General features: G+C 42.7%; 1 protein-coding gene across 1 annotated transcript in view; it reads left to right on the forward strand.

Annotated features, from left to right (window-relative positions):
- The window catches only part of HSD17B12 (hydroxysteroid 17-beta dehydrogenase 12), a 154,958-nt gene that overhangs the window by 121,262 nt on the left and 19,795 nt on the right, over positions 1–13,901 (forward strand). The window contains exons 7-8 of the mRNA XM_054027955.1: positions 504–538; positions 7,367–7,448. Coding sequence (XP_053883930.1) covers positions 504–538; positions 7,367–7,448 — 117 coding nt within the window. The remainder of the gene's footprint in view (positions 1–503; positions 539–7,366; positions 7,449–13,901) is intronic.

Here is a 13,901-nt window from a genome sequence, read left to right on the forward strand (position 1 = left end):
AATATTCTCACATTCGTACTAGAAGACTTTGTTCAAACAATACTTGGCCTGGGTCAGGAGTGAAATCTGATTAACTTCTTTACCTCCATCTGGTTTCTAGTAGGAATTATTTTCTATTACAGATGGCATAGTCTCTTCAGAAGAGAATATGTTCTTTAATAAGTGGGATTCAGCTCAATAGCAAGCTGCGTTGGAAGAGCTGCCTACCAAAGTTAGAGTACCTGCGTACACTACCATTAACTCTGGCTAGTGCTTCTCTTACTGTACTGATGTTACCAGTGCCGATGAATTCACCAGATTCACTGCACATAACTTCTTGACACTGCCAAGTTACACTGAATAAAAATAAACTGCCTATGCAAAATATAGTCTTCAGTTTCCCTAGAGTGACTTGGATGGAGGTTGGGTGGAGGGCAGTCAGCTAACTCTGGGAGGGAAGGATTCCCTCACTCTGTATCTACATTCCCAGCCATCACGAATGTTTTCTTTCCCTTTTTTTGCAGATGACACGATTGGTGCTGCCCAGCATGCTGGAAAGGTGAGTCATGCAAACACTATACAGACAAAGTCATCATTATTTATAGGGGAGAATCCTTTCTTTGAAAAATTCATTACTGTGACTAATCAGCCTACCCTCCATGTTTTAACAGCAGAGTATTGCTGGGTGAGTCACGCCGATGGTGCATGAATCATCAGACGGTGGAAGCCTTTTCCACTCGATTCCCTTTTATTTTTCCTCTTCCCCCTTCTCCACTGTTGTGGTGATTTCTTTTAGAACAGAATTAAAAAGCCCGTCTGACTCATCGGCACTAACTCAACAACCTGCTATTCTGAGGGGGTGGTTACAGTTCCTGGGAATAACCTTCTTAAGGCTATTTCTCAGAGTCATTGTAAGTAAAAGGGATTCAGAGAGTATGCTCTCATTATACAGTAGGAGGCATATTGAGGGCAGTGTGTGATCATATAGTAAATCAGAATTAGAGGCAACTCTTTAAAATAACAGTTAATGCACACCAGTCTTTCACTGCTGGAGACATGTATTGACTTCCTGGTTAGATCCCAGGTAAAACTAAAGCCACAAAGTCTCAGCCTTGTGGCAGTTTTCTAGTTGACATTGATTGTTCCATGATTTTCACAGTTTTTGCTCAAGAGCTATGCCTGGATTTCCAGGGGTTGTGGAGCTGTGTGGAAGATTGCATAGCACCAGGCATGGTAACCATCATGATTAGTCTGCTGCTTTTGGCATCACCAAATAAATACAATAGGAGGGGAATAAATACAATGGTTCAGTACCATTTGCATAGGTAATGCAGCCTGGTGGTGTTGGTATGTAAACAAACCTAAAATATTGAAGAGCACTTAAAGAATTAACCTTTTGTTTTGTATACCCTGGGATTCACTTTCTTAGCACACATGTGGAGGGTTCTCCTAATTCATAGGCCAAAAATTATTTCTTGACCAAAGTGTAGGACTCATTGCTGCCCTATGGCAGATGTAGTTTTGCTCATGACCATAAGTAGTATATGCTTGACTTCAAAATCAAATGCAGTAAAAATATTCTGAGTAGCTCTACTGTTGCCATGAAAGGAAGAGAGATGGACATTACTGAAGTCACTCGGCTTTTCTGAGGGGTTTAACATGGTATATACTGGGATTCTTTTAAACAAAATTAGAAATTGTAACAAATGAAAAAAGTGTAGACCATATATAAGACAATGCTGTTTAGGAGATTTTCGTGGATGTGGCTGGCAGAGATGATCTTCAGCTGTTCTTCTTCCCTTTGTTTTCACTTTTGATTGTTCCTTTTCTCTATTCACCACACACTCAGCATTGTGGCAGCCTTCAAACCTCCTGTGTTTTTAAACTCTGTCCACTAAGCAGCCTCTCTTTTTTTTTTTTTTTTTTTTTTTTTTTAAATATCTCCTTTTAAAAGCACCTCTTTCATAAAGCTGTCCTACATTCCTTTTCAAACCTTATGTATAGCACTGTTTGGTCTTTTATTTTTGTCTTGTATCTTTTTTTGTTTGTTTCAGTTAGATTGTCACTTTCTCAGGGAAGGAACTTTGCTTTTCTGTTAAGATGGTATACACTTGCATACAACTTGACAAATATTGAGTGATATAGTCTGAATATAGACCAGGGAACCAATATATGCTGAGTTCTAGTTCTGTCTAGCCATGGGCAAGTCACTGCATCTTTCTGCCTCAGTTGCCCTATCTGTAAAATGGTGATACACACTTACCTCACAGGAGGGTGAGACTTAATATTCAAAAAGTGGTTTGCAGACAAAAGTCATATTATTGTTAAGAATTGTTCACCAATCTGAAGACCTTCCTCCCCCTCTCTTCCCCCCCCCCCCAATCATATAGAGCCATTTTAAATGATTCCCACATCCTGGATGGTGCTCTTAGTATGGAAAGGAAAGATGGGTGACAAAAGCCTCTACATTCTTGCTGGCTCAGTTTTTGTTTTATTGACCTTACGGGGTACAAAAAACAGTTCTGCAGCCCCCTGCACCCATGGTATAAATTATTAGACTATTAACACTGTTCAGAATCTATAACCACAACAGATCTGGTGGCTCACCAGGCCAAGAGTATGAATGGCTGTGTTTAACTGTTCTGTGTGGGCCAAACACAAACTCCTCATCTGAATTTATGGGCCTGGACAAAGTTAAGGGGGCCAGGTTGATCTGTCCAAGTGTATTATACTGAAGATCCCATGATCACTAGGCGTAACCTGTTCAAGGAGATAAAACTTAGTGTAATGCACTTGTGTGTCTGTGTGCACGCACGTTTGTACAATGTATACCCATGTAATGTTTCAAAGGTGAAGGAATAGCAGAGCAGACTTTATAATCTCTAACTCTTTGGGCTGGTCCACACTAACCCCCCACTTTGAACTAAGATACGCAACTTCAGCTATGTGAATAACGTAGCTGAAGTCGAAGTATCTTAGTTCGAACTTACCGCAGGTCCACACACGGCAGGCAGGCTCCCCCCGTCGACTCCGCGTACTCCTCGCGGAGCAGGAGTACTGGCGTCAACGGTGAGCACTTCCGGGATCGATTTATCGCATTTAGACAAGACGCAATAAATCAATCCCAGAAGATCGATTGCTTACCACCGGACCCGGAGGTAAGTATAGACGTACCCTTTGTGTCTGTAAGGAGAATTTGACCACTCCTTGTATGTCTTTCCTCTTAATTTGTATTAAGTACAGCACTAGAATACCTTTTCTGTAAATGCTGGCATTTAGGCTTTGTGCTCTGGCTCATCTTCTGGTCCCCTAATGCTTATATTTTAAATATGACAATTATAATCTGCACTTTGTATTACACTTAGATGAGCTGTTGTACTGTAGATGTTCAGACTTTTGTCTGCTGTTTGCAAAGGTGGGAGCCTCGTGGAACTACTCAAGAAATTAAGATTTATGTCTTTATGAGCAAGAAAAATCAGTTGACTATTTTTCTAGACAAATATCAAACTATAGTGTATATATTGCTATAGAAGTAGCAAGTGCATAATTACATTATGGAGGAAGCTTGCTCTTTCCACTTTGCGTACAGCTGGAGCAGGCGGTAGTTACCATAGCAACAGTGGGAAAGCTAAATATAGCATCTCTTACACTGTACCGCTTAAGGTAGAATGATGGTGAGGTGTTAGGGTGTGTTAGGCAAGTCACCTTTTTATTTATTAATGCTAATCAACTTTCTTCAGCAAACTGTTGAGGAGTGGGGCATATATCAAAAGTTTAATTTACCCAGTCAAGTTTGCCAAACCAACACTCTCTCCTTGTTCAAATCCCTCCTTACAAAACCTGTTTCTTCTATGATACCTGAAAGAAACAAAGCCATAATCATGGGGTGATTGGAAACTGTTATCTCCACATCTGGATTCCCTGCCCTCTGTGGTGTTTAAATTGTGAGCGCTTCAGGTCAGGACCAGTTTTTGTTTTTGTCTTTCACAGCACTAAAGCCTTTTGTCAGCACTAAACAAGACAGTAATATATAGGGTTCTCAGTCTGTTGCATGGAAGCTATATTTTTCATAGGGATTGCCATACTGGATCAGACCAGTAATCCACCTAGTCCAGTATTCTATCTCTGACAATGGCCAGTGCTATCTGCTTCAGAGGAAGAAATCTACAGTAGGTTGTTATGGTATAACCTTCCCCTATGGAAAGCTGCTTCCTGACCCTCAATAGAGGCTGGCTTATGCCCTGAAGCTTAAATGTTTATATCCTTTCCAAGGCTTTAGTTTGAGTTTTAAATATTTACTATTCTTGTTTAGCCACATAAATGTCTGATCCTTTTTTGAATCCTGCTAAGCTTTTGGCCTCAGTGAACTCTTGTGGCAATTACTTCCGCACCCTAACTGTGCATGTGAAAAAGTATTTCCTTTCATCAGTTTTGAATTTCCAGTATTTCATTTTAATTAAATGTCAACTTGCTTTTGTATTACGAGAGGGTGAATCCAAGGTTCCGATCTCCTATCCCTATACCATTAACTTTTCTGTGCACTTTTATCATAGCTTCTCTTATTTAATTTCTTCCATAAGGTAAACAGTCTGTCTTTTCAAACTCTTTGTATGAGCGTTTTTCCTTCTTCCTAATATTCTCATCAAATCCCCTGTATTTCTGCTATATTTTTTCTGAGAGAGGATGATCAGAAGGACCTGAACACAGTATTTCAGGTCAGGGTATACTATTAATTTAGAACTGCATTATATTTTCTATATTGTTGACCCTCCCATTCCATATGCATCCTAACATTGTTTGGTTTTTTGACCATTACTGCACATTAAATAGAGGTCTTCACTGAGTTGTTTCCTTAGTGATGTTCAGGTCTTTTAGCTGAGTTACTGGTTTTTAAATCAACTCTTAAGAGAGATGATTAGTTCAAATTATTTTCTCCAATATGCATTATTTGCATTGTCAATATTCAGTTTCATCTGTCATTCTGTAGCCCATCCACGTAGCATTGTTGGGCCTTATGAAGGTCTTCTTAATAGTCTCTAGTCTGAGTAATCTAAATGGTTTTGACATCTGTAAATTTAGCCATCTCACTACTCATTCCTGTTTTGAGCTCAAGAATAAATATACTGAACACCTGCTATGAAAAACTTGTGGCACCCATTGTTAATCCTTTTGCCACAGTGAAAGCTGACCATTTAGTCCTATTTTTACGTTGTCTCAGCTACTTTCTGATCCATGTTAATACTTTGCCTCTCCATCATGGCTACTGAGGAACTTTGACAAAGGCTCTAGGGAGACAAGAGGGCTGCTACACCAGTAAATAATACCATGATCAGAAACTCTGAAGCTTTAGCAGGAAACAAACAGAAATCAAGTTATTTCGTGGAATTTGTTCTTCTGGTGTTAAAGCGTACCTATCAAAAATGATGTCACTACATCCTTGTGCTTCCAAAGCAGCCTTTTTACAGTCAGTTCACAAAGTGCAGTTACATGGCTATAAGGATAGATATTTGCCAATGGACTGGAACATTAATTATGGTATTTGCAGTGGTGTTATGATACAAAAGATTTGTGAGTGCTTGTTAGTTTATTACAGAAGCTTCAATTCAGAGATATTTCAACCTCAGTTTTCCTGTTTGCTTAAAACTTCCTGTAGTGGGGTGGTTACCCCTCTCCTGCCCTGAAGGGCTTAAAACAGCCGTGGGAGAGGGCTGTGGCAGAGGAAAGGCTGGGCTGACTGGAAAGCAGCCACAGCTGTGGCTGGCTTAATGAGGGCCCAGCTGACCCTTATAAAAAGACTGTGAGCCAGAGGCCCAGAAGGAGTCTCTCTCCAGGCTGGGGGAGAGCAGGGCCTGGCTGCCTGCAGAAAGGGTACTGGGAGTGAAGCAGGGCTGGGGAGAGCCAGAGGAGCAGGGGAGCTCCAGGCTGGCAACTCCCCAGGCTGCAGGGTCTGGTCCAAGGCCCATAGAGGTACTGGGAGGCAGAGGAAGGCAGCAGGTCCGAACCCCCTTGCCTGTAATGAGTGGCTTTTACACTGCAGTTTGCCCCAGGAAGCGGGGGCTTAGTGATGACCGGCAGTAGCCCAGACTGAGGCAAAGTGGGGATTAGAGGGTTGGGGGTTTCCCAGAGAGGGAAGACCCATAGAGACTGGTGAGGGTATTGCCGGGGAAAGCCCCCGGGTAAAGGGGCACTGGGTCCGGGAGGGACACTGGGGCCAGCGGCAGCAGGACACCGGCCTGCAGAAGGCACTCCGAGGGCTGGAGAGCTAATTCCCTGAGGCGACCAGTAGGAAGCGCCACAGGGGTGAGTCCCGCACCGTTTACACTTCCCCATCCCATTGCGGAAGAATTACTTGCAGTCGGAATACTAAAGAGTTACAAGATACTTGAAGGAACTTTCATTTGCTAAATCTTAATCATCGTTTTGTCAAATGATATAGTCTGAGGGCTTGTCTTCATTACCACGCTAGACTCGGTGCAGCTGCATCGATGCAGCGGTGTCAACATAGGGCATCTGGTGAAGATGCGCTATGTCAACAGGAGAGCATTCTCCCATTGATGTAATTAGTCCACCTCAACAAGACATAGACACTGCTTTAAGTCGATGCAACTTGCATCACTCGAGGGTAGTTTTTTCACACCCCGAGCAAGGTAAGTTACATTGACTTTAGCAGTAGTGTAGACAAGACCCGAGTTGGGGTTTGGAAGGTAAATACAAGGTCAGCTGATAGCCAATGTGTCAGATCAATGCTTAAAATGTAGGCTTTACTGTGTGGGGTACCAAACATGTTTGGTATCTAGAGGATTGTCTTCTGTTGTGTATTTCTAGTCTAGCCTGTCCATCAACAAAAAAATTACTTCAAAATTTGAACAGTGGGTATGGGTACTTGTTACTACCTCACAAGGGCATTGTGAACTGATGTTTATAAACCATGCCAGGTCCCCTTATGAAAGATACTATAGAAGTGCAAAATATATTACAAATTTCTCCTATTATTTCTGCCACTTTAGCAGAGATTTGAAAGCTGCCCTTGGGCATCTGTTAAGTTGCCCTTGCAACTCTTAGCTGGGAAAAGTTTTGAAACCTTGAGCCTAGATGTACAGGGCCTAATTCTTCTAGTACAGTAGTTTAACATTTGTGTAACTTCACTGGCTTCAGTGGAGTTACTCCTGATTAATACGTGCACAAAAAGAGAATCAGGCCCATGTCTGTTATAGCCATTGGAAGACAAATTGCAAATCTCTGAACTATTTTTCTTTTATTTAAATGATAAATGAAACTACATGACCCCTATTGAAAGTAAACATTTCCCTTTAGTTAACAGACAATTCTGAAGCCTGTAAGTCATGTGTTCTTTCCTGCAAGTGACTGTGCTTTCATTGCCTTTCAGATCTAAAGGAATAATCCTGAATATCTCTTCAGCTGCTGGCATGTATCCATCTCCACTGCTCACTCTGTACTCAGCAACCAAGGTATGCTTTCTTTTTGGTATGCTCCAATCTGAACTGTCACAACAGAAACGTAACAATAAAAGCTATAAGAATAAATGTTTCTGGGGTCCCTCTATTGATGGTTTGATGAAGTAAGGGTTTGTCTACACTGCTCTGCGTTTCAGAGTATGGGGATGTGAATATCAGTGTGCACTTAGTGCTGTGTTGTGACGCCCCTGTGTGGATGCTGTGTGCATGAACTGAAATGTGATCACCTTCAAATAGGACTACATTAAATGTGAAGTAGAAACTTTTTTGTTTGTGCCTGCAGTGTCCACACAGGGGAGTTACAGCTCAGCACTTCAATGCACATTGCTAGTCACACCCTCATAGTATGAACTGCAGGCAGTGTAGACATGCTTTAAAAGTACTGAACTTAATTTTTTGCATACAATGAAAGCTTGGGTGGGGTAGGAGAGAAAAACAAGGTATACTGGTTTTGTTATCGTGTCCACCTAATGTTTTGTGAGGTCTGCATACACTTCCTTAACACATGCTGCATTTTTTAAACGCTCAAATAATTTGATGTCTTATTTAAAGGAGGACATTAACAAAAGGCAAACTTGGTGTGGAGTGGACCCATGGGCACAGAACGTGTGTGAAAATTAGTCTATATACAGAAAGATATTGGCACTTTTCTCCCTCTGGTCTTACTGAAGATATTTTTGAACATGATTCTCCTGTTGTGTGATAGATTACACCCTACACTTTAGTCCTGTCCATTGTTTCTATTAAAGTTACACCCTGTTTCCTCTATTGGGCCCTATATGCACAACTTAAGATATCCACTTACAAGTTTTGATTGTTTGAATCTGGAAACAATCAGACTAGTTTAAAAAGTTCATCACTGGAAAAACAACATTCTAAATGTTTCTTGCTTTTTATAATTTTTTTTTTTGGCTGTCTCGTTTTACAGTTTCAGTAAAATGTTGTACTGGTCTATGAAAACAATCCTGTGCAGTACATCTTCACTCTTTCAAAAGTATTGTTCTACCACCATGTCACCACTTCAACCCAATTGTATGAGCTCTGCCATTCCTGACCTTAGTCATCCATGCAAGTTATAGGAGCCTCATTTAAAAATGTTTGTTTTATTTCTTTATTTCTCACTGCCGTGGAGAAGGGATGTCAAAACAGCTTTTTTCCAATAGCAGATAGTATGAATCTGTGCAAGTGGACCACTAGTGCAGTTCACGCAGAATATTATTTATTACTACTTGCCTTAGTTTGAATGCTATTCTTATAGCTTTTAAAGTGTGTTCCATACTAGGTATTGCAGCAAATTGTTGGCTTTCTTTCTCTCTCCTGATTTCAGTTTTCTAGCTAGTTCAAATTTTTTTTAAGTGATATAAAACACACAGAAGCTACTTGTCATTTATTGAATGTGTTTACAGACTTGCACATGCTGTGATTTTAAAGAGATTTCGCTGCATTTATAATGTTGACTTCTCCAAAGATACCATCTGTGCAGGATTCCCAGTTCTCTCCCTTCTGCTAGCACCCAACAACCATAGCTCCCTGAGCTATTTTTGTGGCAGTAGTAGCTAGTAGAATTACCAGCAATCCCTCTTCCCTCCGCTGATGGTAGTGAACCACCACTAAGCTTTAACCATTACCCTATGAAACTTTCTGTCATTTCCTTTTTGAACCACGGTCACTAAAGAAGTTTCCCACAGGAACTGCAACCATCAAGCTACTTTCGATTGCACTAAATTTGTCTGCCTTGATATCCTTCTATGTTCTCTCATCAGGTCTGCCCCTCCCTTTTTTGTAATGCTGTGGCTCTTCAGCTGCCATTGGCCCATGAGATAACCAATAAGGTATTGTCCTACAGTTAGAGATCTTGGCAGAACCGCAGTTCAGTGGTTGAAGTCTTTCTGATTGGCCTCAGCATTCAGCCTCCATTTTTACCTTGACGCTTCATCTTTCTATGTTTGGGAGTTAATTTGACTCCAAAGCTACTTGTTGTGTGGGTTTTTAGGATGTCCTCCATCCACTTGAGCCCTAAAAAGGCAATAAGAGACCTTGGGGCAGAAGAATGTCTAATGGATGAGTAGAAGGGGAAAGTATCAGATCTGTGTACAAATGTCAAGCTGAGCACTCAAGCAGTATGGCAGTCCTGGAAACTACCTTAAGTACAGCCCAAGGCCTAGCCCCTAGTGCTTCAAGGATTTCTTTTTCTAAGAACATGTTTGAGTCCGCGTTCAGCACTAATCACGAGACTGTCAGTGCCACCCATGTCAGAGCAAATCCAGTTTCCCTTTAAGCTCAGCAGGATAGTTTCGTCTTCAGAGAGTCCTGAATCCTCCCTCTGAAGAGTAAGGACTCTGCCATGCAGTTGCTAATTCCTTCCAGACCTTGCTACCTGAAGTCACAGGTTCCTGAGTTCCACCTGCTCTTAGACATTACTTCTTCACAAGAAGAGGCACTGCGTGATCAGCTGCCATCTGATGCATCCCTGCTAAAGTCCTTTAGATATGAAAATGTACTCTGTTCACACAATCCGAGCTGCCATATGCCTAGCAGGAAGGAAGAACACAAGTCTCATGCAAACTGAGTTGATCCATGATATATCCTCACATGTGATGCATATATCAGATAGTGATGCATCAGGTTCCCATAGGGAATCCAATGAAGTGGATCACTTCACCACATGCCTGAATAAGAAGCTACCACTCTTCTTCTCATGACTCTGAGAAGAGCTAGGTCTAGCAAAACACTACCTTCTTTGAGTGATGGTCCCTATTGTATTCCACTGAGAATATGTGCATGAACCATGCTCCCGGAGCCAGAACTTTTGAGAGTAGTACTGTTCAGCAGTCTGCGCATGCACTCTGCACTGCCTCATGTCTTCCCCCGAAGTGATAAAGGGCATGGCAGGACTCCGGTGTCTCCAGTTCCTTCTCACCGCCTCATGGTCTGAGTCAGAGCTTTTACTTTCCTATCATCCTTGTAACACACTTCACAAAAATATCCTTAGTACTGTGCATAGTTTAGATTTATTTTATTCTGTATCCCCTTTTTTTTATTTTTGTTCAAATTTTCCTTTCGTGACAGACTTAGAACTTGGGACACTGCTTCGGTGGTAATTCCCGCCATTACAACCCGCACCCCACCCCCAAGATTCGGGCCTGGGTACAGGATTATACTGAAGATGTCGAGGTTCAAAACCTGTGCTTCCCACCTTCGCTCATTTTCTATCAGCAATGAGCACCAGCACTGTTTGTAATGCTTTGGGGAAGCCCACATTGCGGCTAGGTGCAGTATCTGCCTGTCCTTTCCTGCCCATACTTGAGAGGATTGGACTCTCTGCCTCAGGAAACACTTTATGGAGGCTGCCATGAGTCAGTCATTGGATCCTGGCCAAGGAACCCCCCAGTACATTGGCCTGAACATGCAAAGAGTGTTCCCCCTACTGCAGAACCTCCATCTGGATCCGCCAGTACTAGTGCTAAGCACCCCGTGCCGGGGCCTAGCCATGAAGCAAGGAAGCATGCACATAAGCATGGCAGCAAATCTTCCTTCAAGTCTAAGACAGATTTGGCACCAATCATGGGTTCCAGCCATGAAGGAGCCACGTGTTCCAAGTCAGTCAAGACCAAGACACCGCCATATCCATCACTGGATCCACTTGTACTGATCCTGTGATTCCGCCACCTCTGACTCCGCCGGCGTCACAGGAAACGTCGGTCCCCAGACAGATGCAGTTTCCAGTACCAGGCCCTCCAACGGAAAGGATATCATTGACCCCTGGGAGATTTAGAAGCGCCCTGGTCCCCACGAGTTGTTTGCACTGGAGGGACTGTGGTCTCTATGGGCCCCAATCTGATCACTAAGTTGAAGGAACCCTTATCTGCTATGTTCCTGCCTCCCCCCATTGGCGAGATTTCTGACTCCTATGATTCAGATGATACGGATATCCGACATGGTCCATGGGTCCTGTTCCGGATGCACGATGACCGGAAGGTTCTTATAGCATGGTGGCAATTCCCCACCTTGCCTGACCCACAGAGTTGGTATCCAGCACCATGGTCACAGGCTACACAACCACAGGGTCAACTGGGTTGGCCATACTGGAGCTCATGGCCCCAACATTCACACTCCAAATGAGCTACTTCCTAGACCCCAAAAAGAATGTAGTATGGAGACTGATATTGGCAACCATTCCATTTCCAAACAAAGATTTTGCATGTTCACACTTGCAACAATCATTCCCTCCCTAGAAAAAGGCATGTGGTTTATGGCTCTCGATATACAGGACGCCTACTTCCATTTCTGTATACACCTGACACACAGAAGGTTCCTGAGGTTCAAGGTGGGACCTTGACACCTTCAATATAGGGTCATACTGTTTGGACTTACCACTGCCCAGGGAGTATTCACCAAAGTTTTCTCAGTGGTTGGAACCAGACATCAGAGGATCCCTGTTTTTCCCTATCTGCATGATTAGCTATGGTAGCATGGTGCAAAGAAGCAGCCCAGGAATCGATGTCCCAACTCCTTCTACTCCTCTCCTCCCTGGGGATCAATGTCAAAAATCAAGCCCTACACAATCACTGGAGTTCATAGGAGCTCTCATAGATGCGACTTCTGCCTGAGTTCCAGGTTCCAGACAATGTGAGAACTAATCATTTGGGTGACTTCCAACCTTTCGGTTCTGGCCAAAATCTGCCTTTCTGTCTTGGTACACATGGGGAGATCCACCTATGTCATGTCCTTCGCTCACCTACACTTGCGCCTCCTTCAGCTGTAGCTCCAAAGAGTCTACTCCCCCCCTCATCAATCTATGCATACTCTGCTCAGTATGCCACCAGAAGTCCTTTCCTCACTACAATGGTAGATGGACCCACTATGGGTCTGCTCGGGGATGACCTTCCTCTCATCCTCGCCCACTGTGACTATCATAATACATGCATCCCTCACAGCCTGGGGCGCCCACATGGGCAACTGCATGAAACAAGGCACCTGGACACTAGGGGACACCAGGATGCACATAAGCATATTGGAACACTGGGCAGTACGCAAAGCTTGACAGGTGTTCCTGCCAACATGTTCTCATCATGTCAGAGACAACCAGTCTTTTACTTAAGCAAGGGGGAACGAGATCCCAAGCCCTGTGTGCCGAAACTATATACCTATGGGAATGTGCATAGAATCAGAGAACTGGAAGGAACCTCGAGAGGTTATCTAGTCCAGTCCCCTACACTCGTGGCAGGACTGCTTATCTAGATCATTCCTGACAGGTGTTTGTCTAACCTGCTCTTAAAAAATCTCCAATGATGGAGATTCCACAACCTCCCTAGGCAATTTATTCCAGTGCTTAGCCACCCTGACAGGAAGTTTTTCCTAATATCCAACCTAAAGCTCCCTTGCTGCAATTTAAGCCCATTGCTTCTTGTCCTATCCTCGGAGGTTAAGACGAACATTTTTTCTTCCTCCTTCTTGTAACAACCTTATTTGCTTATTTTCATGAAAACTTATGTCCCCTCTCAGTCTTCTCTTTTCCAGACTAAACACACCCATTTTTTTCAATCTTACCTCATAGGTCATGTTTTCTAGACCTTTAATAATTTTTGTTACTCTTCTCTGACTCTCTCCAATTTGTCCACATCCTTCCTCAAATGTGGCACCCAGAACTGGACACAATATTCCAGTTGAGGCCCAATCAGTGCAGAATAGAGCAGAGGAATTACTTCTCGTGTCTTGCTTACAACACTCCTGCTAATATATCCTAGAATGATGTTCGCTTTTTTTGCAACAGCGTTACACTGTTGACTCATATTTAACTTGTGGTCTACTATGATCCCCAGATCCCTTTCCGCAATACTCCTGCCTAGGTAGTCATTTCCCATTTTGTATGTGTGCAACTGATTGTTCCTGCCTAAATGGAGTACTTTGTATTTGTCCTTATTGAATTTCATCCTATTTACTTCAGACCAATTTTCCAGTTTGTCCAGAACATTTTGAATTGTAATCCTATCCTCCAAACCGCTTGCAACCCTTCCCAGCTTGGTATCGTCCGCAAACTAAATGTACTCTGTATGCCATTATCTAAATCATTGATGAAGATATTGAACACAACCGGACCCAGAACGGATCCCTGCCGGACCCCACTCGTTATGCCCTTCCAGCATGACTCAAACCACTGATTACTCTCTGGGAACAGTTTTCCAACCAGTTTTGCACCCACCTTTATAGTAGATTCATCTAGGTTGCATTTCCCTAGTTTGTTTATGAGAAGGTCATGCAAGACAGTATCAAAAGCTTTACTAAAGTCAAGATATACCATGTCTACTGCTTTCCACCTATATAGGCTTGTTACCCTGTCAAAGAAAGCTATCAGGTTGGTTTGACACGATTTGTTTTTGACAAATCCATGCTGACTGTTACTTATCACCTTATTATCTTCTTGATGTTTGCAAATTGATTGCTTAA

This window comes from Malaclemys terrapin, chromosome 4, assembly GCF_027887155.1.
Source record: "Malaclemys terrapin pileata isolate rMalTer1 chromosome 4, rMalTer1.hap1, whole genome shotgun sequence".
In the NCBI taxonomy this organism is placed as follows: domain Eukaryota; kingdom Metazoa; phylum Chordata; order Testudines; family Emydidae; genus Malaclemys; species Malaclemys terrapin.